Genomic DNA, 21,697 nt, shown 5'->3' with positions numbered 1-21,697 from the left:
TTCAGTTTATATAAAGTTCTCTCTCCTCACTAAGTCCCTAGAGAAGTGGCATCTTCCACTTTCTCCGTTCCACTTCCAACACTCAAGTTGCTAGAACTGCTCTCTTTACAGTTACCTGACCTGCTTATTCAGGTAGAGTTCCCTGTGCTTTGCTCACAGAAGTCACCTTTATCCTCAGGGTTTTCGGCACTCTCTATCTCACTTGCTTTCCCTGAGTTGATCTTCCAATCTCTTCCTATCTCTCCCTTTCACTAAAAATGTATTCTGTTCTTGATATTTGCCACAATATTGGCAATGATGCAGGTGGGCTTTCTCAGCTGTTTGAAGAATGGTTGGGGTGGGACATTATCTCATCTCCTTTACTCACTCCTAAAAATTCTTGAGTTGGGGGCCGGCCTGGTGGCACAGCGGTTAAGCGCACATGTCCCGCTTCAGCGGCCCGGGGTTTGCCGGTTCAGATCCCGGGTGCAGACATGGCACCACTTGGCAAGCCATGCTGTGGTAGGCGTCCCACATAGAAAATAGAGGAAGATGGGCATGGATGTTAGCTCAGGGCCAATCTTCCTCAGCAAAAAGAGGAGGATTGGCAGCAGTTAGCTCAGGGCTAATCTTCCTCCAAAAAAAAAAATTCTTAGGCTGGAGCACCTAAACCTCAAAAAGACCCCCAATCTTTTTAAAGCTTTTATACACCTACCAAGTTCTAAGCCCGAAAAATCTTTTATACTTGAGTGCATCAGAATTACCACAGGGAGCTTTGGTTAAACATCAGTTCTTGGACTTTGCCCCAGACCTAAGGAGAATCTCTTTAAATTAAAATTAAATGAAGTTAAAAATTGAGTTCCTCAGTTGCACTAGTCACATTTCAAATGTTCAACAGTCATATGCGGCTAGTGGCTACTGTATTGGATAGCACAGATACAGGATATTTCCATCATCACAAAGGTCTGTTGGTCAGCGCTGATCTAGAATATAGATGACATCTGAAGCTATGAGGGTGGAAGTGCTCTCTCGGAGAGTGCAAAACTACAAGAGGAGGGGATCGAAGGACAGAATTGTTAGAATCCTCCCATTCTTAAGGAATGGCCAGAGGAGTAGGAGAGACTGAGAGAGTAGTATACTAGAGATGAAGAGAAGAAAATTTTGAGAAACAGGGTGTTGGTGGCCAGTGTGCAGTTTTAAACATTAAGGTACGTAGTTGATGATGCAGAGGGTGTTACTTGGGGAAGGATGGTTGCCCAGACAGGTCCCCACAATGAGACATTTGCCTTTGTGAATTCTCCGTTGATCAAAGTCTGCCTCCCAGAAATCCAAACCTGGCCTCATTCAAGTGTCACTGTCTTCCAGGAGCAGATTCTCTTGATCCAAGCTCACATATACTGATTTTCTATACGTGTGTCTATTAGATTTTAACCCAAGCTCACAAATACATTGATATAGGATAGATACCAGAATGCCAATTTATTAATAAAAATACAACTATTAGATACTCCAGTTAGTCTAACTAGTGCATTCTCCTTTCTCCCTATAGTTCTGCATAAAGGGAAGGCAAACTTTCAGTAGGTTACTTAGTGAGTATGGAATGAGAACAAACACTTAGTTGATCTTACGAAGTTTCTCAGCAGGCCCAGGTTAAGGCACTCTCAAGGGAGATCCTCGTCAGAGTTGGCCTCTTGAAACCTTGTATTTTAAATACTTTCTTGCCAGCAAACCCCTAGACCCCTTCCTTTCTCGAAAAAGAGTGTAGTATAACTGTTTTTCAAGTTGCAACCGCAATACAGTTCTTCCTGTCTGAAATTCTACCCAGACACCTTGGTTGTGTTTTGATGGTTTCCAAATTCCCACAGAATTACATTCATTGCCTGTTGCTTTTTACTAGTTTAACTCTTAGAGGGCAATCTTATTTCCAAGTTTCTGAGAGACACTTCATTGGAACCACCATGAATTGCCCGTAGCTCTTCGAATTTCAAGTAGAATGAGGATTAAATGTCAAGCCTCAGACTTGGCAATTAAGAAAGTCATTGGGGGCCCCTGCTGTGGAGCAGCAGTTAAGTTCCCACGTTCTGCCCAGGGTTCCCGGTTCGGATCACGGGTGTCGACGTATGCACTACTTGTCAAGCCATGCTGTGGTAGGCATCCCACATATAAAGTAGAGGAAGATGGGCATGATGTTAGCTCAGGGCTAGTCTTCCTCAGCAAAAAAGAGGAGGATTGGCTGCAGATGTTAGCTCAGAGCTAATCTTCTTCAAAAAAAAAAGTCATCAGAGGAGTTTGGTGCCAGCAGTTTCAGTAAAGCTGTGGGAGTGGATCCCTGGGAGTAGACGAATGGAAGTTGAATTCCTTTGTCAGATATTTATTGAATATCTAGGAAACGCCAGGCTCTGGGAGTGAAATATAAGCAAATAAGGACAAGGTCCCTGCCCTGAGGTGGCTTATCTGAGCAGGAAAGGTGATATTAATAAAGTAAGTGCAACACTTACTTCTAATGATACAGTGTGCGTGGTTGGGGAGCTGCGCAGAGATGTGACAGCATTTAAGAGGTGGATTTAACCTAGGGTAGGGGCTCAGGAAAAGCTTTGCTGAGACAGTAACAGAGGATTGGGGTTGTGAAAGATGATCAGGGTTAAGCAGGCGAAGCAGAGGGGGGAAGAGACCTGTGGAGGGGAGCAGCACAGAGCTTTGAAGCGCCCAAAAGGAAGCCTGCGTGGCTGCAGATCGAGGAGCGGGCCCAGGCGACTAGGGGGAAGGGGAAATAAAGCTCCTGGAACAGAAGGGACCAGAAGAGGGCGGGGAGAGGGCGGCTCCATTTAGAAACTACAATTCCCAGGAAGCACTCGGCAGACGGATGTGAGGTGAGGCGCGAGCCGCGACCTTTGAAGGAAAAAAGGAAGTGCTTCGGCGTCGCGGAGCCGGAGAAGCGGGGGAAGGTAGGCAGGGGCGCGGCGCGGGAGGGGCGGCCGGCGGCGGCGGCGGCGGGTCGCTGTCGCCGCCCGCCGAGCGTCGGCAGACTCCGTGTCGTCACAAGGCGGGGGCCGTTTTCGCGGGCGGAGGCGGCCCGGGCGGGCGCTCGGAGGGCGGGGGCTGGCGGGCCTGAGGCGGCCGGGCGGCCTCGGCCCCCGGTAATCGCATCTTTCCCCGGCGTCTCGTCTGCAGAGGGAGCAGTATGTCCGCGGAAGTCCCCGAGGCAGCCTCCGCGGAGGAGCAGAAGGTGAGTGGGCGCGGGCCCCGGGCCCGGGGAGCCGGGAGGCTGAGCGCCGTCGCGCCGCGGGCCGGGCCTGGCGGGCGGCCTCTGCTGGTGCCGGTGCGCCGCGGCCTCCCGCACGAGCCCTGGGGCTTGGCGCCAGCGTGGTGGCGGGCTGAACGGTGTCCACGTCCTTCCTGAAACGTGCGTTATCGAACGCTCCGTGGTGTCGCGTCTTCCCTGAACCGCTTAAACATACGTAAAAGCCGAGGACTCAGTCCTTATGCGTGGACCCTAAGGTTTCCTGTGGGCTCCTCTCTGTTAGGAAGTTTGATTTCTCCCTGTACGAACGAACTCTCCAGCTGCTTGTATTGTCTGCGTGCTGTACTCCAGGGGCGGTGTCTCGGGTTGGGGCAGTGAGGCGGGACCTAGGTTGCAATTTCACTTCCAGTCCTTCTTAGCCATGTAACCCTGGTCACTTATGAGCTCTCTAGGCTCCAGTCTCCTCCTCTGTGAAACAAGAATAACAGTACTTGCTTCGTGTGGTGCCTTTGAGGCTTCAAGGACGTGGGTGATTGACAACATTTAGTGCAGTGTGTGCTCAGAAAAGGGAGCGGCTGGGATTCGCATATGGTACTTGATTAAAAATCGAAAGGTCGGAATTGAAACATTTTTACCAACTTAGTTGATCAGGTTTTTCGTGGAAACATAGAAATATTTTGTAAACTGACTTGTAATGTCTTTCTGATGTAGGGAATATGCCCATGAATCAGTGTGATTCAAATTACGAATATAAAGGCCTTAGGTTTTATCTAGGCTAGTGCTTGTCCTTTCCACCATAACTACCCTACCCTCCTGGGTACTTGTGGCTGGCCTGCAAAGTACACAGGTCCATGATATCTTGTTTCCTAAATTGTTTATGGAGAGTTACCAACGCTTTCTCTTAAAAAGTCAAGACGGGATCATTATAAACAGGATTTGGTCTAATGCTTGGATTTTGTAAGGGCTTCTGCTTAATGTTGCACCCATGGTGCTTGTGAGGTTGGAAGTTTGATTAGTGTTCTAAACCCTTTCCATATGTTCTTAACCTTGTTAACTTTTCCTGAGTTGGATGGTTCTATTATAGTATTACTTGTAAAGTGACTGGGAAAAAAAGCAATAACATAAATAATAGGCCATGTTACCGCATTATTCGGGAATATTCCAATGAAAACTATGTTGGATATTTTTCACACTCTGCAAAAAAGTGAACTTTTGGGGCAAAAAATATATATAGTTTAAGAATTATAGTCTTTACCATAATATTAAATATCATTTGTTGTCAACTATTTATCGTGGTGTTCATTATTGCTTGAAACTGAGGAACCCAGAAAAACAACAAACTCATGCCTATGCTGTCTTTTCAACACTGAGATCAATCTCAGGTTTGACTTCTGATCTACAATATAGTGTGCTATGTAATTTTCTTTTATGAGATTTGTTAGTATGTTGCCAAAGTGTAAACTGTTGATTTCTACAGTGTAAATGGTTTTACTTGGAACAGCCTAATTAACAATCTCCTAATGTTAAGGATATCTGGAACATTTTGTCTATTAAAAGTTTAATTCAGGTCCTTTGGTTTTAGGGCTGCTGTCATTAATACCAAAGTGTGTTAGTAATATAATGTCCCTTCTTGAATTAAGGATTGGCTGTAGATGTTAAGTGCCTGTAGCATGGATACCATCCCTAAACATGAGGAAAATGTGCAGAGTCACTATTGTGTACCTATGGGCCAAATCACCTGTTTCTTCTATTTGGAATAATAGTTAGATGACCTAAAAAGTTGAGTTATTGTCTGTATACCCAATTGACCTTTCAATTAAAGCCAAAGTATTCAGCTAAAATACTTTTACGGTTTTGTGGTACGTTAGTCTGTTGCCTCTGAAAAATTAAGCTAAAGAGATGAGCCCTGAATGAAGTTAAGAGCTAAGTTACTATTTCTCTACCCGAGTAGCATGTGCACCCTTGTTAAGAGAAGAAAGCTGTTTAGACCACTTTTTTTTTTTTTAATATTTATTATATAGATTGGTTTTTGATTTTTGGGGGGTTTTTTTTGGTGAAGAAGATTGGCCCTGAGCTAACATCTGTTGCCAGTCTTCTTCTTTTTGGTTGAGGAAGATTGTTGCTGAGCTAACGTTTGTGCCAGTCATCGTTTATTTTGTACGTGGGACACCACCACAGCATGGCTTGATGAGTGATGTGGGTCCACACTGGGGGTATGAACCCATGAGCCCTGGGCCAGCCCCTAGACTACTGTTTTTTATTGGAATATTAATTAAACAAGTGCAAACATAAAAATAAGTGAATATTCCTATCTCTTTTATACCGCTCTTAAAAACTAAAACAAATTAAATAACAAATAAAACCAGTCTAAATTATTAATTCAGTGTGGCATGTTATTTTGCTGAAACTAAATTTCCAACGTATTGAGAATATGATAGCAGTTGTTAAAGTGCAGGAGCTTTTTGAGTATGGCAAGTTATCCCCCCCAGGCCGTTTGATGACTCAGTTTTCCTTTTTAAAAGTAAGCTATGTGGTCATTTAACTCTAGAGTTGTAGATAGGTCGTTTACATTTTAAATTCAGCTCTGTTTTCTCATTATCCTGGACATTTGGAGTAGTACTGCTGAGTCTCTGTCATAAATGAGAGCTCAGACACAGAAATCACATAGCACTAATTAGATATGGCAATTCAGATACCCTAGAATATGCTTATATTTTTCTATTAGATTATCACTTAAGTGAAAACAAAACGTTGAAAAATTTTTGACAGAGGCCTCACGGATCTATCATCTGTGAATTCCAGTTTGAATAGCACTAAACTAAGACAAGCACGCACTTTGGTCCTGGGGGTGAGAAGAGGCCTGTGGACACATAAAACAGATAATTCTATTTTCGTTGTGAGTATCTTAAGCTCAGGGACCTCTTTTATTCATCTTTTCTCTCATAGCACCTAGCATCCTGCCTGGCGTTGTTCAGAGAATGTTGGTTGAATGAATTTTTCTTGGAACTTTTTGGTTAAAACCATTGCCAAAGAACTATTCCAATACAAACGGCACAGCTAGTACTGCACTTACAGAGAGGAGTAGACCATGGTAGTGGTAGGAAAGCTGAATGACAATACAGGCATGTGTATGTTTATATTTTTGTATATAGATGGCTGTTAAATTTTTTTTTTAAAAGATCTCAATAGCAGGTTTTCTAGAGATTTTATTAGAAGAGTCATCAAATTGAGTTAGTAAGATGTCTTGGAGGAGACTAACTCCAGCAGAGCTCTCAACTAAAATATTTCTGTCAGTTTAAAAGATATGCTTAGTGCTTTTGTGAGTGGTAGAAAAGGAAGAGAAATATTACTTCCATATATCATTAGTAAAGAATGCATGTAAATTGCTTTCCCATTTTTCCCAGATTTTAAAAAATTCGGGTTAATATTGGCGTTTTCTCGGGCTGTTTTGACACTACCTTTGGTAACTAAAAGGCTAAAGAGAGTTTTCAATTCAGCGCACAATGTGCTAGTTTAGTTCGGAGCAATCTAGAGGTAAACCCTCAGAAAAGTTTCAAAATGTTTCTCCTTGCTATCTTAACAGTTTGCTGTACAACAGTAAGTACTATAACATGAAATATTTCAAAGGTAAGCTGATGGTGAAACTACCAGGTGTTAAAGTTTCTTACCTTTATTGAAACAGTTCGAGTATTTGTTCCTTCACTAGACTTATTGAACACCCTTTCAATGCCACGCACTGGGCAAGCAACAAGGACTTACTAAGGCTACAGTATTTTTCCCTGGAGCTTGATAGAAGTGGTACCTTCCTGGCAATATCCCAAAGGATTTGTTGGCTTTCATTAATCTTTTCCACTTACTCATCAATGCATCAATGAACATATTGCTGAGCAGATAGAGGAGAATTTGCTTAGAGTGGTCAGACTTTTATTGCTGATGTTGCTGTGTAACTTCTCTGCTGACGGCTTAAAAGTGGTATCAATCATTCAGACTTATTATCAGTGTATGACAGACTACAAAATAATCCTTAATTATTTAAATGTATTTTTTATATGTATGTATTTCTTACCTTGTACCCCACTTACTTACAGAAAGAATATCTAATGTATTTCAATAGAATAGTTCACAAAAATGCAAGTACCTAACATTAGCAAATGTTAGACCCTGTGCTAGGAATAGAGTATACAACGAAGATAATTTTGGGGCATGTGAACCTGTCAAGAGGATAACTGTCATTTACAATACAGTATTCAAGGTTTTCTTGTACATCATAAGCGTATATCTCTGTTAAGATAGCCTGGGTTTCTGCCTACCCAGTTTGTAGACTGTAGTTAGAAGTTCCAGAATTCTTTTTTTTTTTTTTCAGGATTTTCTTTTCTCCCAAAGCCCCCTGGTACATAGTTGTGTATTTTTAGTTGTGGGTCCTTCCAGTTGTGGCATGTGGGATGCTCCCTCAGCGTGGCTTAATGAGCAGTGCTGTGTCCGCGCCCAGGATTTGAACTGGGGAAACCCTGGGTCACCGAAGCAGAGCGCTAGAACTTAACCACTCGGCCACGGGGCCAGCCCCAAGTTCCAGAATTCTAATGATGCTTCTTCTGTCCCCTCCCCCAAGTTATTACCAGCATAGGAACCACTCAGCTAAATGAATCCACTCACATTCCAGCATCTATTTCTAAAAAGTAGTAAAATTGCTGTATAATACAAAGGCTTCTTGGAGAATAAAATTTCAAAACCAGATTTAAATTTTTAAAAATACTTTCTTCTTGGTTGTCATTTCCCGCCTTTGTTGATCCTCTCCATTGTTTCTTTGTTTTCTGTTCATTAATTTCTGCTTTTTATTTTTTTCTATTCTCTTTGGGTTCCGTTCTTTGTCTGACTTCTTAAGTTAGATGCATAGCTCATTGAGTTTTAGTTTTCATCTCTAATATAAGCCCTTAAGGGACACTTGTATCCCACAAGCTTGGTATATGTAGAATTTTCGTTATCAGTGAGTTCCAAGTATTTTTTTTATTCCCATGATTACTTAAATAATCATGAATTATTTAGTAATGTATTTTAATTTCCAAATGACAGGGATATATAAATTTTTTTTGACCTTTAACCTAATGCATTGCATTTATAGATGGTGGTCTGGATGAAAATGGTTAAGACTTGCTTTATGGCCTAGTATTTAGTCAATTTTTCTATTTGTGCTTTAGAAGAATATGCATTTCCTAATTGTTAGGTGCAGAATTAAAATCAAATATCTTGACTACTTTGTCTTTTTCATCAATAATTGAGGAAGGTGTGTCAAAATCTATTTTGAATAGACTTGTCAGTTGCTCCCTGTAATTGTTAGTTTTTGCTTTATATATTTTGAGGCTTTTTTATTAGAGGCGTGACTATTTAGATCCTCTGCATCCCTAATAATGCTTTGGCCTCAAAGTCTGTGTTATCTGAGACTAGTATAGGTGCACTAGCTTTGTTTCTGTGAGCATTTGCCTGCTGTGTTGGTTTTGTTTTTCCATATCGTTACTTTCAACTATGTACTTATACTTAGATTTTTTTTTGTACTCAGGAAGTAGCTAGATTTTATTTTAAATCCAGCCGCTAGATTTGGATGGACAGTTTATCAGTCCATTTATGTTTGTTGTGGTTATTGACATAGTGAGATTTGTTTCTACCATCTTACATTTTGCTTCTTTTTGGTCTTAATTTTTTTTTTTTCCTTTCTTGCCATCCTCCCTCTTTTTTTTTTCGAATTTTCTTTTCTTCTTCCATTTTACCTCCAGTATTAGTTTAGAAGTTGTGTACTTTATTTCTGTTATTTTATTGATTCCCCATGAAATTTTGTGATGCATCCATAACTGAAGAAAATGTAAAATTATCATAAACTCTTTTCTAAATGATACAGAACCATAGAACACTTAAACTCTAAAAATACTATACTTTTATATAGTATTTTTGTTCTGTCCATTTTTAACCTCACATTTAAGACATTAAAATTAGAAAAGTGATATGTCACTTACATCTCAATAAAGCTGGGGGAAAAATTAGAAAAGTGACTTGTTTGTCAGAATACATGCATGTATACTAATTGCTTTGTTTATTATTCTATATCTCAAACATTTTTTGGGATTTATTTTCATTCTAGCTGAAATAAATGTTTAGGAATTCCTCTGAAGGATGTCCAGAAACATGCAATCACACCAAATTCTGTGTCCCCTTTTATATTTCTTAACATGGCTATAGGGATAAATTGCTTATTTTCCTGATTTTATCATTCAGTGTCTTGTCTGGAAAATAGAAACCACTTTGGGTATTTCAAACAGAAAAGGATGTGATTTAGAGAATTAGATTACAAATTATTAGAAAGGATAGAGGAGCAAAAGAGGGAAGATGATGTTTTCAGAGGTGAGGGATTGCAGACAGCTGTTGACCCTGCCAGAGTGAGCACTGTTCCGAGCCCATTGTCCTCTACCCCGACTCTCCTGTAGCTGCTCTGTGCCCCTCTACAGCAGCTCACAGGGCCTGCAGCTGTCTGCACATTGTTGGTGGCATCACCAGGAACAGAATGGGTTCTTTTTCCCGTGCCTTTCGATGTGCTGTAGGTGCCATTGGCAGAACCTAATGGAATTGAGTCTGGGAAGTGTGTTTCAGGCTTCTAACTGTAGTGATTCAGGGGAGTGTTTAGAGAAGGGTAAGTGTGGGCTGAATGCCAATGGACAGAGTCTGCCACCTGATGTGTTATTTATACTTCACTCCACAGGCAAATCTGTGGCTGCGTCAGAATGTTGGTAAACAGCCAAGCATTTGAACTTATCAGTAAGGTCCTTGAACTGTCTACATGTGCAGAAGCTTAAGAATGTTTGTGTGATCCATGAGAAGTATTATTGACATCTTGATGATATTTAACTATATTTAAAAAATATAGCTTTGGTCATATTTTTCCCCCTTTTGGTGTCATATGCAGCTGAAATTCTGAATCCAGCTACAAATTTGCAACTGGCAAGTACTTGCCATTGTGCCATGTATTCAGCAAGAGAGTTCAAGAATTGATTTGTTTTTCTAGGACACAGGTAAATCCATTCTAAACCTAAATGATATTTTCACCTGTGGTTGCTATTTTGCCCAAAAGTTTTCTGTAGTAAACTATTTTAGCTTAATTGAGCATGCTTAATATTATATATAAATATATAAATGTATTCCGTATTAAGAAAATAAGAGGATGCCAGCTAAGATGGTATATTGTGTACAATTTTCCCCCCTCATATATAAAATGGGGGAAACCTGAAGAAACACTGCAAATTACGGAAAGTTGTTACTACTATACCAGAAATTTTCAGGAATCTCTCTTAGATACAGAGAACTGATGATTCAAATCAAACACGGGAAGAAGTGGAGAGCCCTCATTTCCTGGCCCAAGAAAGCTAGATGGTTTTAGTGGAAATGCGGGACTCAGTTAACACTCTAATTTGAAAGTGCTGGAACTGAAAGGCTGTAATCAGGTTGGATTCCTTTTCAACCCACTTTCAAATGTAATGTCAACCAATTTAAAAAACAGCTGTGCAGGGGAACCAAGAGTAGATCCCTCCTCCCAGTTCCACTTCTGAGTTGCAGCGCTGTGATTGCCCTGGAGCTACAGTAGATGCCTCCTGGGAAGGCTGAGCCCCAGAGAAGAAACTGCCGTGACCCAGCCCCCCTTCTTACACTAAACTGGTAACCTCAAATTTATATTCTTTCTCCAGCTTTTGTGATCAGTACAATGTAGTCATATTTTATATGGGGTTAGGTTCTAAAGTTAGTAAGGCAAAAATTACATATAACTAAGTTCATCCTTGAAAAAATCCAACGAATTGGAGACTGCCCCATCAGTTCTCAGTAGGTCAATTAGTCACTTTTTTGTTTAGTGTTTGAACAGATGGCTGGGCTGATTGCCAGCTGAGGTAGTAGACTTGTGTTGTAGGCGCTGAATATTTAAACACTGGAATGATAAACAGTATGTTGATATGCTTACATTCTCAAAGATACCCAGGGATTGAGACCATCATGGGAACAGCAGGTTTGCATCACACACCTTACCCTTGAGCTCTCCCTGGGGCGTACCCTTCTTGAGTGGAATGACTGGCAGAATCCCTGCTGCTGTTTAGAGTCTCTATCTCTGGCTGAGCACACATAGTTGAATTTTGTGTACATCAATGAATGAATGATGTGACCACTGTAAAAAGACTGAAAGTCAAAATAGATGCGTGAAACTGCAGCATAAAGGAGGAAAGTAAAACATTTGAAGCAGAAGGGAGCATACACATAAAAGAAGCCCCTTAGGAGAAGTATATTTGACAGCAGCAGCTTTTATTCTCAAAATCCTCCAAGATGAAAATGAGAAGATGTAATTACACATGAGGAAGCTATTCAAGATGAAGGAGATATTGACAATATGTAAGGTGAATAAAGCTGATTATAAAACATGTATGAATATAATTTGAGGAAAATATATACAAAACTTAATGTGAGGTTGTTTCTCCAGTTCCTAAATTGATAAATGATTACTTGCTGTACGAGAATGGTGGGCTTGGCATTTATGGATTTAACAGTCTTGCTTTTTGACTATTCATTAATAACCTGGAAGAATCGAGATCTGCGGAGGATGTGATTTTGCTGAGCTGTATGCAGAAATGTGTCCATTAGCCAGAAAGTGCATCTTGCCGTTGCCCAGTCTTCTCTGTCGGGGCAGCTCTGTTTTCCTTATTCTTTCTTCTGCAGTACTTGCCATAAAGTGGTAAACACTGCTTCTCTAAAAATGTGTAACTTGGGAAGAAAGTAGTCTGTATATCAAGACTAGTATTAAAAGTGAATAGCCTTAATATACTGACAGTCCTTGGTCAGAAAATACATTTTTTGGGGCCGACCAGGTGGTGTAGTGGTTAAGTACACATGCTCTGCTTCAGTGGCCCAGGGATAGGGGGTTCGGGTCCTGGGCGCAGACCTACCCACATTCATGAAGCCATGCTGTAGCAGCATCCCACATACAAAATAGAGGAAGATTGGCACAGATGTTAACTCAGGGCCAGTCTTCCTCACCCAAAAAAATAAATAAATAAAATACATTTTTGCTACATTAAAGAATGGAATCTTTGGCATGAACAGTGTCATTAAATATGGGGGGGAAATTAGGCAATAATATACACAGATGTGAAGATTGATGAAAATGTTTCTCTCCTTTACAAATATCAAGGTCTTCTTTATTGAGTTATTAAGGGAAAATGTGTGGGAAAGTAAGCTGCTGTTAATTTCCATTAAAGAATCTCAGGAGCTTCCAGTCGCCCGTGATTTTGGCTAAACAGGAACTCAAATCTTTTGTATTTTAACAGTGTTAAGACAGTTCTCTAAATATAGGCAAAGAACTGATAGTTCCATAGAAGGTGACTGACTATAAATGTGTTATACATAACTGGAAAGTAATGGCAAGCAAGACTTCAGAGCTGAGCTGTCTTGATATTTTTATCCAGTGTGTGGGGTGTTACACATGCATCACAGCTATAATAGAACTATCACATGGATCATTTGAAAAACAAGATAGAGATGTTTTAAAAGCTTCTGTGCTAGATTTCTTAATCAGATGCTGCGTTATTGGGCATTTGACAACTAAAGTCAGAATCCAGGTATCAAAAAGGTGAATTATTTTAAATTACTGAATTGTAATAGAGAAGTAATTTATTTAAAAATTATTTCAGGAAATGGAAGATAAGGTGACTAGTCCAGAGAAAGCTGAAGAAGCAAAATTAAAAGCAAGGTATCCTCATCTGGGACAAAAGCCTGGAGGTTCAGATTTCTTAAGGAAACGACTGCAGAAAGGGGTAAGTTCTCAGGTGTAATCTTCAGCGTTTAAGCCTGTGAACTCACTGTGCCAGTAGTGATTGTGAAATGGGTATCTGCGTGTCTAGCTCTGTCCCTTACCCTGTATATATGTGTGAAATGTTTTTTCCAATGTTTTATACTGTTCATTCTGTAAATAGGTAGGATGAGAATCTACAGCTCTATCACTTTTAACTATAAACGATTTTAAGCGTTTAGAAAGGTGCAGATAATAATATAACAGAACCCATGTCCTCACCACCCAGATTTAATGTGTTAATACTTTGCCACATTGACTTCAGTTTTATCTTTGTAAGAAAGAAAATGTAGATATAGTTGAAACCTACCTTAAGTGTATGTGTATATACCCTTTCTCTCTTCTCCAAAAGCAACCACTATCCAGAAGTTGGTACTCATCCTTCTGCCCATATTTTTTAACTTTTACCTGTTTTAAAGGTGATTTCCACACAATATCCAAAAGCTTAAAATACTTTTTATTTGGATGAAATAATCACTTATAAAAGCATAGCTTACTATCTCCTTTACATAATACATTTCACAGAGAGTTACTCTAATACAATTTATATATTGTAATTTTAGTAGTTTATTGAAAACATTTTTTCAGAATCTTATTACCATACTTTGTGAGGTAGAAACCATTATTTCTCAATAATGAGTTTTGAATTGAGATAATGCTACATGTTCCTTAGATTTTCTGTTCTAACCCCTTCCTTTGTTTATAAAAAATTAAAAGGCTCTATCTTCGGTTTAAGCACATTTGAGTTATTAACCGTAGAAGGAGCAGGGAAGGATAAAATACTACTTACGGAAGAGAATTATTTATTGAATCAGATGCCAAGTCATGTTTGTCCTTAAATAAATACCTTACATATACTGGTATCTGCTGCTTGCTTACAAAAACATGTCTGTGTGTGTGTGTGTGTGTGTTTACGTGTGTATATTAGCTGTGGTTATGTTTGGATTATTTCCTCAAATAAACCAAATTTCAAAACAACATTTTTTCCAGTGTTAGTGAGATACGACATTGCATAAATTTAGGGTGTACAATGTGGTGATTTGATACATGTACATATTGCCACAATAAGGTTAGTTAACGCATCTTTTACATAATTACCGTTCTGTTGTTATATTAAAGCCCTACTCATAGCACTTTTCAAGTATACAATTCAATATTGTTAACTATAGTCACCATTCTATGTGTTAGATCCCTGGAACTTAGTCATCTTATAATTGGAAGTCTGTACCGTTTCACCAACATCTCCCCATTTTCCCTAACCCTCAGCCCCTAGCAAGCACTCCTCTCCTCTGTTTCTATGAGTTTGATGTTTTTAGATTCCACATATAAGAGAGATCATACACTATTTGTCTTTCTACCAAAAGAATATTTTAACAAATTATTTAGTTTAACAAATTATTTTTTAAAGTGGCAAAATAATAGAATATTTTTTTTATTTTACATGAAAGAATAACAGTCACAGCTTTGAAATAATAGGATGACAAGGAAGAATTATACCAATATATAAAAATGTAAAACCTCTGTCCTGTGAGAAGTAATTCACTGGGAAAACTAATACAAAACTGATAGTAAAAAAAAAAATTTGTAAGGCTCTTTAAAGTATACAGGAAAAACATTAAGCTGCCCCAGAGAAAGGATTTTTTTTTTTTTTTAATTGGCACCCGAACTAACATCTGTTGCCAGTGTTCTTTTTACTTTCTGCCCAAAGTCCCCCAGTATGTAGTTGTATATTCTAGTTGTGGGTCCTTCTAGTTCTGCTATGTGGGGCGCTGCCTCAGCATGGCCTGATGAGTGGTGCTAGGTCCATGCCCAGGATCTGAACTGGCGAAACCCTGGGCCACTAAAGTGGAGTGTGTGAAGTTAAGCACTTGGCCATGGGGCCAGCCCCCTAGATAAAGGATTTTGACGGAGGAAATATGGTTATTAAACACAGAGAAAAATATCTTGATAGACATCAGTGAAATGTAAATTAGAACAATCATACCATATTATATACACTCACCTAAATTAAAATATTTAAAATAATACCCACTGGTGAGGTTGAAGTTCAATATTGCTAATATGCTCTTTGCTATGTGTAGCATTTAAAATTACTACTCTCATTTTGGAAAGGGATATGGATCAAGATTTATAAAAATGTTCATATTCTTTGAATGAATAATCTCTTGTGAATTCATCTAAGTATAATTCAATATAAGGAAGAAGTCTCAAGTTTGAAGATATTCTTTGTAGTTTAACTATAATTAGAAGCAGCACCACTATTCAGTAGCAGAGAAATAGTTAAATAAATTGTGATAAGTCAACAAAATAGAATATTGTGTGATCATCTAAAAGCATATGAAGACCATAATATAGGGGATAAATTGGAAAAGCAAAATGAGAAGCATGTTCATTACAAATCTAGGTATGTAGAATGTATTTGTACTGACTCTCATTTTCGGAATGTCCCATCAGGTGTGGTTTTAGTTATGAAATAAATTATATTGTTGTCTTTGACTATTATTGTTGGGATTTGGGATTTAACTTTTAGTGTTTACAAAGGTTTTCTCCTTTGCTCATCAGTAGCGTAATTTATGCTAACAGGCTTTCTTCCAACATTTGGGCTGTTGTCTCTAATTTCCTCTTGCTTCAACCATTTTTTACATTTTAAGTATCTTGGAGTTGCCAATGAGAAAATGCCGCTTGAATCAAGAAACAATTATATAGAATTTGAGAAGGGAGCTTTTGAATGATTCTGTTTTTACCAAAAATATCAATGAATAAGCACTTTTATGTTAGGGAAATGAAATCTTATATTCAGTTGTATCATTTCTTACTATGTTAAAAGAGTTTTGTTTTTTTTTAAGATGTCTAGGTTACAGGGTCCTGGGTTTTAGTTTTCCTCTGTCATAATAGCAAGCTGGCAAGCTACCGTAGTATCTTTAAATAGTTTCTTCTTCATTTGAGAGGGTTGGTTAGATATTATTTATGTCAGGTCCATTTCTCTTTTACTGTAGTTGGTAATGTTATTATGATACCTCTTTTAGGCTTTTAACAATATAACATGTACACAGTGACGTGTGGACTGTCAAAACTGGGAAAGATATCAAGAAGCAGTCTGGCCCATGTTTTTTTATATTTGTCAAGTTTGTGAAGTCCCGAGAAAACTGGGGGTCCAGTTTTAAGAAGCATGGCTTTAAAAGTTAAATATTGTCACTTTAGGTGATCACTTAGTGTCAGTGTAATTATAAACACTGATGTAAGTGTGGCCCCTAGATTTGGGTGGGAGGAGGCTTTTAGAAGAATGCCATCCAGATAATGCAGACTGTTTTGTTAATTTTTAAAGATTTTCACTTAAAAACTCAAAATTTAAAAATTCTTTAAGACAGCTAATACTGCCTTCTTAGACTGTATCTGTCCCAATGTGACAGGCAGTAATGTTCACCCCATCCTTGGAACAGTTAAAATTATTAAGCATTGATTTTAGTTTTGTTTCTAGCCACGCTAAATAAATTTAATTCCTTTTCCCCAAGCAGAGTAGCCTAATCTACAATTAAGTGAGATCCCCTTATGATGAACTTTTGCTTACTATAAAATAGGTATCATTGGAAACTGACTTTATTACATTGGGAAAAATCCACCTAAAATTTGTAGTGTGTTAAATTTCTGTTTGTGCGTTTGACCCAGTAAAGTATTTGGCAGCCTGCTTTGTTCTCTAGAGGCTATTAAACTTCAGAAGTAGCTCTCTAATATAATGCGGTGCATCAGAAGTTCTGAGATTTCGTTTTCACTATACTCATTTTAAAACATGCAGAAATGAAGCTGCAGCAAGCCTTAGAAGGGCCTGGTCCAAGTTTCCTTGTTACTGTTCAATGTGTTACATGAACAGTGACGCAGGAAAAGCTATTTGTAATGTTAGACCCTTTGGCCTTAGGCCAGATCTGACTTATCAAAGAATAGTTCCTGGTGGGAGGCAGCTGATGAGACCTTTTCCCAGGCCACTCAACAATTTTGTACAAATCTCTGAGTTTCCAGCGACTTCATTTACCACGTGAGGTATCCCTGAAGTCTCAAAGAGAATATTTATAGTTTTCTCCCCTTCACCCTTTGTCCAGGGCCTCATCTCATTTCTGGATTATTCCCTCTTGCCTACCCTAGACAGAGGTTCCCCTCTTTTGAGGTCCCATGACACTTCCTCTACTTAAAACAGTATAATGGTTGATTTACCTGACTCTTCATCTTTGTGTCTCTCTCCAGGATTCACACAGTGCCTCAGGTATAGCAGGCACTTTCAGTGAAGGTTGGCTAAACGTGATAGGTGGAAGTCAGAACCCAGGCAAATTCATTTGTTTTTACTCTGGAACAGATTACTCATGTAGATTGGCAATATTAAGGTTGATCTTTAGCTCTCATCACAATTTCTATTTTAATGATAAAGGGTATGGTTGTTACCTTGTCCATCCCTTCAAAAAAAAAAAAAGCAATGGTTGTACTTATTCAGTGTCTTAAGTGGAAAATGATGGAGGTGTAGGATAGGGATGTGCATTTTAAGTGATGATTTGTAATGAGTTTATTTCTCTCATTACCCTAGCATTTATATCGTAACCTTAATTTTGATTCTAGTGAACTGCTCTCATTCAAATAAATGATTTAAATCCTTGCAGAAATGTTTGTCCTAGATGACAGAGTAGCAGCAACTATAAATAATAGTTTTAATAAATGAAAGCTTGATTGAAAGTGGGTGGCACATTCTAAATGCAAGTTGGTGAATTATGTGTTTTTCAAAATCATTTCAGCAAGAATTTCAGCCTGATTTTTTCATTAGTAAAAGGTTTGCATTTTACTTTTTAAGTCCAGGACTGTTCATTCCCAGATAGATTGATGAGGAAGTTGATGTCAAACTCTAGTCTGATTTCTTTTTTTTTTTTTTTTTTAATTTCCAGCAAAAATATTTCGATTCTGGGGATTACAACATGGCTAAAGCAAAAATGAAGAACAAGCAACTTCCCACTGCAGCTCCAGATAAGACAGAGGTCACTGGCGACCACATTCCCACTCCACAGGACCTTCCTCAACGGAAACCATCCCTTGTTGCTAGCAAGCTGGCTGGCTGATGAAAGAGCCGAACTGCATGAATCTTGTAATTCCCATTGTTTCTCCTTCATATGTTACTTCTCCGCTTTTTATTTCCTTTCATTCACTGAGTCATTTGAGAGTGACAGCTTTGCAGGTAGCGGTAGTGTGTGCTGCTGTTGTAAGGGAATATACACGTGTAGAAGTTTTGATTAGTTGAACAGTGCACTGATGAAAACATGTTAGAGCAACATTAAGTAATCTACTTGAAAATAATTGTGTATATTACCTAACTCCTAGTGTAGGACTGGTTCTAACAAGTAACAAGCAAATTTTACACTTCTAATGTTTTGGCTTTCCTTAGTTCATCTTAATTACAGCTTTGTATGTTATTCTTATTTAATATAACCTCTCTTGTATTGATTTCTTCTGTATTTTCCTTTTGGATTTTGTAAAACAGAAGTTTAAGACCACAAGTTGGAAGAAAGGTCACATTTTGAACACAAATAGTTGGGGCTCCAAATGATTTGTGTTTCTGTGCTTGAACTTGAATGGCCTTAAACCTGTTTCAGCTTTAACAATAGAATTTTACTTGGGCAATATTTGCCCATTCTGGTGTATCTTCTGTGACCCTAGTGCTTAACAGCTGCCGTTGAAGCTAGTATTCTTATTCAGTTCTATAATGTTAGAATACCTTTTGTTGTTGAAGATGTGAATGAAGTGTGCATGTGCATCGACTGTTAAATTCACTTTTGTGCCATTTTTGTAAATACAGTAGTTTTGCACAACCTCTCATAAACGTCTGTATTAATTTCACATGTTAAAAAGTAGATGCTGTGCCAACCAGAAGCACAAGAGCTCCTCCACAAAACTCTGTGTGTCATTAGAGCTTTTGTATAGTAAGAGTAGTTTACCATCTTGGGCTTATAGAATACCAAACAGAAATCTTTGTTCAGTCTGCCATAGACAAGCTTTTTCATTTGTTACTAATACCCATGACATTCAGTGGCCTTGTGCAAATATGATATGTTGCTTAGGCATATCTTTTGTCCTATGCAGAACATTTCGTTTTGACTTTTATGAAAATTGCAATCCATGTAATTTATATAAACTTTTTTAATGTAGAAACTTTTTACTTGAGTCAAATTTTGGGGACACTAGAATAAAAGGCTTCGATATTCTGCCTCCGGTGGCCCCTCCCTCCTTTTTTTCTTGCTTCTTTCACTCAAATCCTGTTGGGCTGTGCTGTTCAGTCTATTCAGAAGCATAGGTGTCTGTATCCTTACTCTTGAAATTTGCTCTGCTGAATGCTGTGTTTTATAACGATGTTTTCCTTATAATTTCTCAGCTGTTAACTACTCTTAATCCTGTATTATTACTAATATTTGACAGTTGTTTAAATAAAAGGAACTTTATAATTAAACAAATACTTGAGAAGACTGGCCCAGGAACCTATGTCAGGATGAGCTGAATTCTGGTAAATAATTTGAATTATAATGAGCTAAGTGAATTTGCCTGTGACAATTAATTTACATAATAGGTGGAACATAGTCATATTAAAATATTTAGATATTTTGCTTCTGTAGATGTCACTTTAATAAAATATCAATTTCATTTTACTTGTGGTTTATCTAGTTAGTAAGAACTGTAACAGACTTTATGGGGACAAATTTGCTGCTCTTTTAGGAGCTATTCCCATAAGTTGTTGTAAGGCTGTAGCATGATAATGAGGATCAGTAGCCTGAGATGATAGTATTTTCCTCTTCATCTTTGACTCGCGCAGGGCCTCCCCTCGTGTGGATCCAGGCATCTTTTCTGGATCTTGGCTCCATTTGTATACCTGCTTTCCTGTGACCCCAGATCATCATAGACGGTGCCTTGAATATGGCACCTGCACTTAAAGGCTGCCTAGCACTCTGAGGAAAGCTTGCTGATTGTTTTCCTGCTCCACCCACCCCAAAAGGCGAAAAAGCAACAGAATCAGTAATGTGCTAATTTGTAATTTTAAGGATCACTTACATATATAAATATATTTGTAATGGGAACAAGTAGGTTATTCCACAATATTGTATAATCATTGTAGGATTGATTTAAGAATTACAAAATACCCCAAAGTAGAATTTCTGTAATATCTAGTCTTTTTTTAATGAATATTTGCAAGCTATCACCATTAAATTCACACATCAGACAAGATAAATCTGAAAGATCAGAGACCATGTTATTCTTGGACTTAAACCATAATAGGACTCCTATTGTGGTTTGCGACAAGTGCTGTAACCTCTGAGTTTTAGTTTGTAAAATACAATGCTAATATTTAACCTACCTCAAAACTTGTTGAGGATCTGTGAAATACTGAATAAGTGCCCAAAATAAAATATTGATTGTCTTTTTATTAAAAGTAAATTTCCTCATTACACCAACCTGCCTTCTGTAAGTTCACAGTGCTTAAAATCTCAGGATTTTCCATTAGGAAAGACCTGTCACTAAGGATTTGTAGGTATAATCGCTTAGCCTCCATTTTTGGTGCTCAGGATAGAGAGGTTTAAACTTTTCTGTTCTGTCTCAAAGCTCAGTTTATTTAAGACGTATTTGCAGGCCGTGTTTTACCAGTGCTTGAATGAAGAGTTTAACCAGATGAGCTTAATCATCCATTTCTATGATTTCAGAGTTGTGGTTTGAGAAATGGCTAATTTTAATCAGTGTCCCGTTTATTATCAGTTAATGTCGGGGTAAACTGAAGTTCGAGGTAAAACATATTTCATGAAAATTGGCTGAAGTCCAGAATAAATTATCTGATGTTTCATGTTCCATAGCTCCTACTGTGATAGTACAGTTTTAAGAAACATTTCATTTTTAAAGGCTACATCTAACTAAAACAAGGAAAGTTCTTGGCATGTTGGGATAATAAGGATTGTTGGATTGTTTTTGATGAGCTAGAAGGAGCACGTTTGCAGTCTATTTACAAGTTATTCAATACTCTTGTTTTGTTGACCTAAAAATAAGTCTTAACTGTTCATCAAGGCAGGCCTGGTAAGGTCTCTACTTGTTATTACTTCAACAGTTGGAATTAGTTGCTCTTTTTACTTGATGTAATGAAATTATACCTCTGAATTTTTATTTATACTTTTTACTAAATTAGACATATATTCTTTCTTGATCCCAATTAGTGAAATTTTATCAAAGCCAAAATGTAATCTCTACTTAAATTGTGCTCTAAACTTGTTTGGTGATCCAGAGGCAGGTAGTCTATACGAAGAGCACACCTGAGTGGCAACTAAAGCAGCTTCGCTGGTGGCCTTTTTACATTCCTCAACTTTCAAATACATTTCTTCCAGTTGTTATCTTTTTTCACCTCATCTTACTTTACCCCCCATCCCTGCTTATTTCTTAAGCTCCCTGATGGCATTCATTAAATGGTTTTTAGGGCTGATGAATTATCAATCCTTAACATCCTTCCTAGTATGCCACAATTAAGAACACGTTTTTAATTTTCTAAAACACTATCCTAATCTGGATATGACTGATTTGAGCCACTGTCCTAACTCTGCAACTCAGCA

At 38.3% G+C, this 21,697-nt stretch overlaps 1 protein-coding gene across 3 annotated transcripts; it reads left to right on the top strand.

Annotated features, from left to right (window-relative positions):
* Positions 1-2,857: 2,857 nt before the first annotated feature.
* Positions 2,858-19,759, top strand: ARPP19 (cAMP regulated phosphoprotein 19). 3 transcript variants are annotated; one of them, XM_046653259.1, is made up of 4 exons: positions 2,858-2,924; positions 3,151-3,205; positions 12,931-13,053; positions 18,011-19,759. In XM_046653259.1, exons 2-4 carry the CDS (start codon positions 3,161-3,163, stop codon positions 18,179-18,181), a joined length of 339 nt encoding a protein of 112 aa, XP_046509215.1. In that variant the 5' UTR covers positions 2,858-2,924; positions 3,151-3,160; the 3' UTR covers positions 18,182-19,759. The 3 variants fall into 3 exon arrangements, with proteins under 3 accessions (XP_046509215.1, XP_046509214.1, XP_046509213.1); XM_046653258.1 differs by lacking the exon at positions 2,858-2,924 and having other exon boundaries at positions 3,061-3,205; XM_046653257.1 differs by lacking the exons at positions 2,858-2,924; positions 3,151-3,205 and adding an exon at positions 12,643-12,858.
* Positions 19,760-21,697: the final 1,938 nt, after the last annotated feature.

The sequence above is a fragment of the Equus quagga genome, chromosome 2 (genome assembly GCF_021613505.1).
Source record: "Equus quagga isolate Etosha38 chromosome 2, UCLA_HA_Equagga_1.0, whole genome shotgun sequence".
Lineage (NCBI taxonomy): Eukaryota > Metazoa > Chordata > Mammalia > Perissodactyla > Equidae > Equus > Equus quagga.
Note: the sequence above shows the minus strand (reverse complement) of the source record. Positions and strands in the feature narration are given on the sequence as shown.

Excerpts from the sequence above, each read along its gene's own strand:
- ARPP19 (XM_046653257.1), top strand. The coding sequence starts at position 12,658 with ATGGCAAGCAAGACTTCAGAGCTGAGCTGTCTTGATATTTTTATCCAG. Across the intron at positions 12,859-12,930 it reads CAACTAAAGTCAGAATCCAG|GAAATGGAAGATAAGGTGAC; the intron begins GTATCAAAAAGG and ends AAATTATTTCAG. Across the intron at positions 13,054-18,010 it reads GGAAACGACTGCAGAAAGGG|CAAAAATATTTCGATTCTGG; the intron begins GTAAGTTCTCAG and ends TTTAATTTCCAG.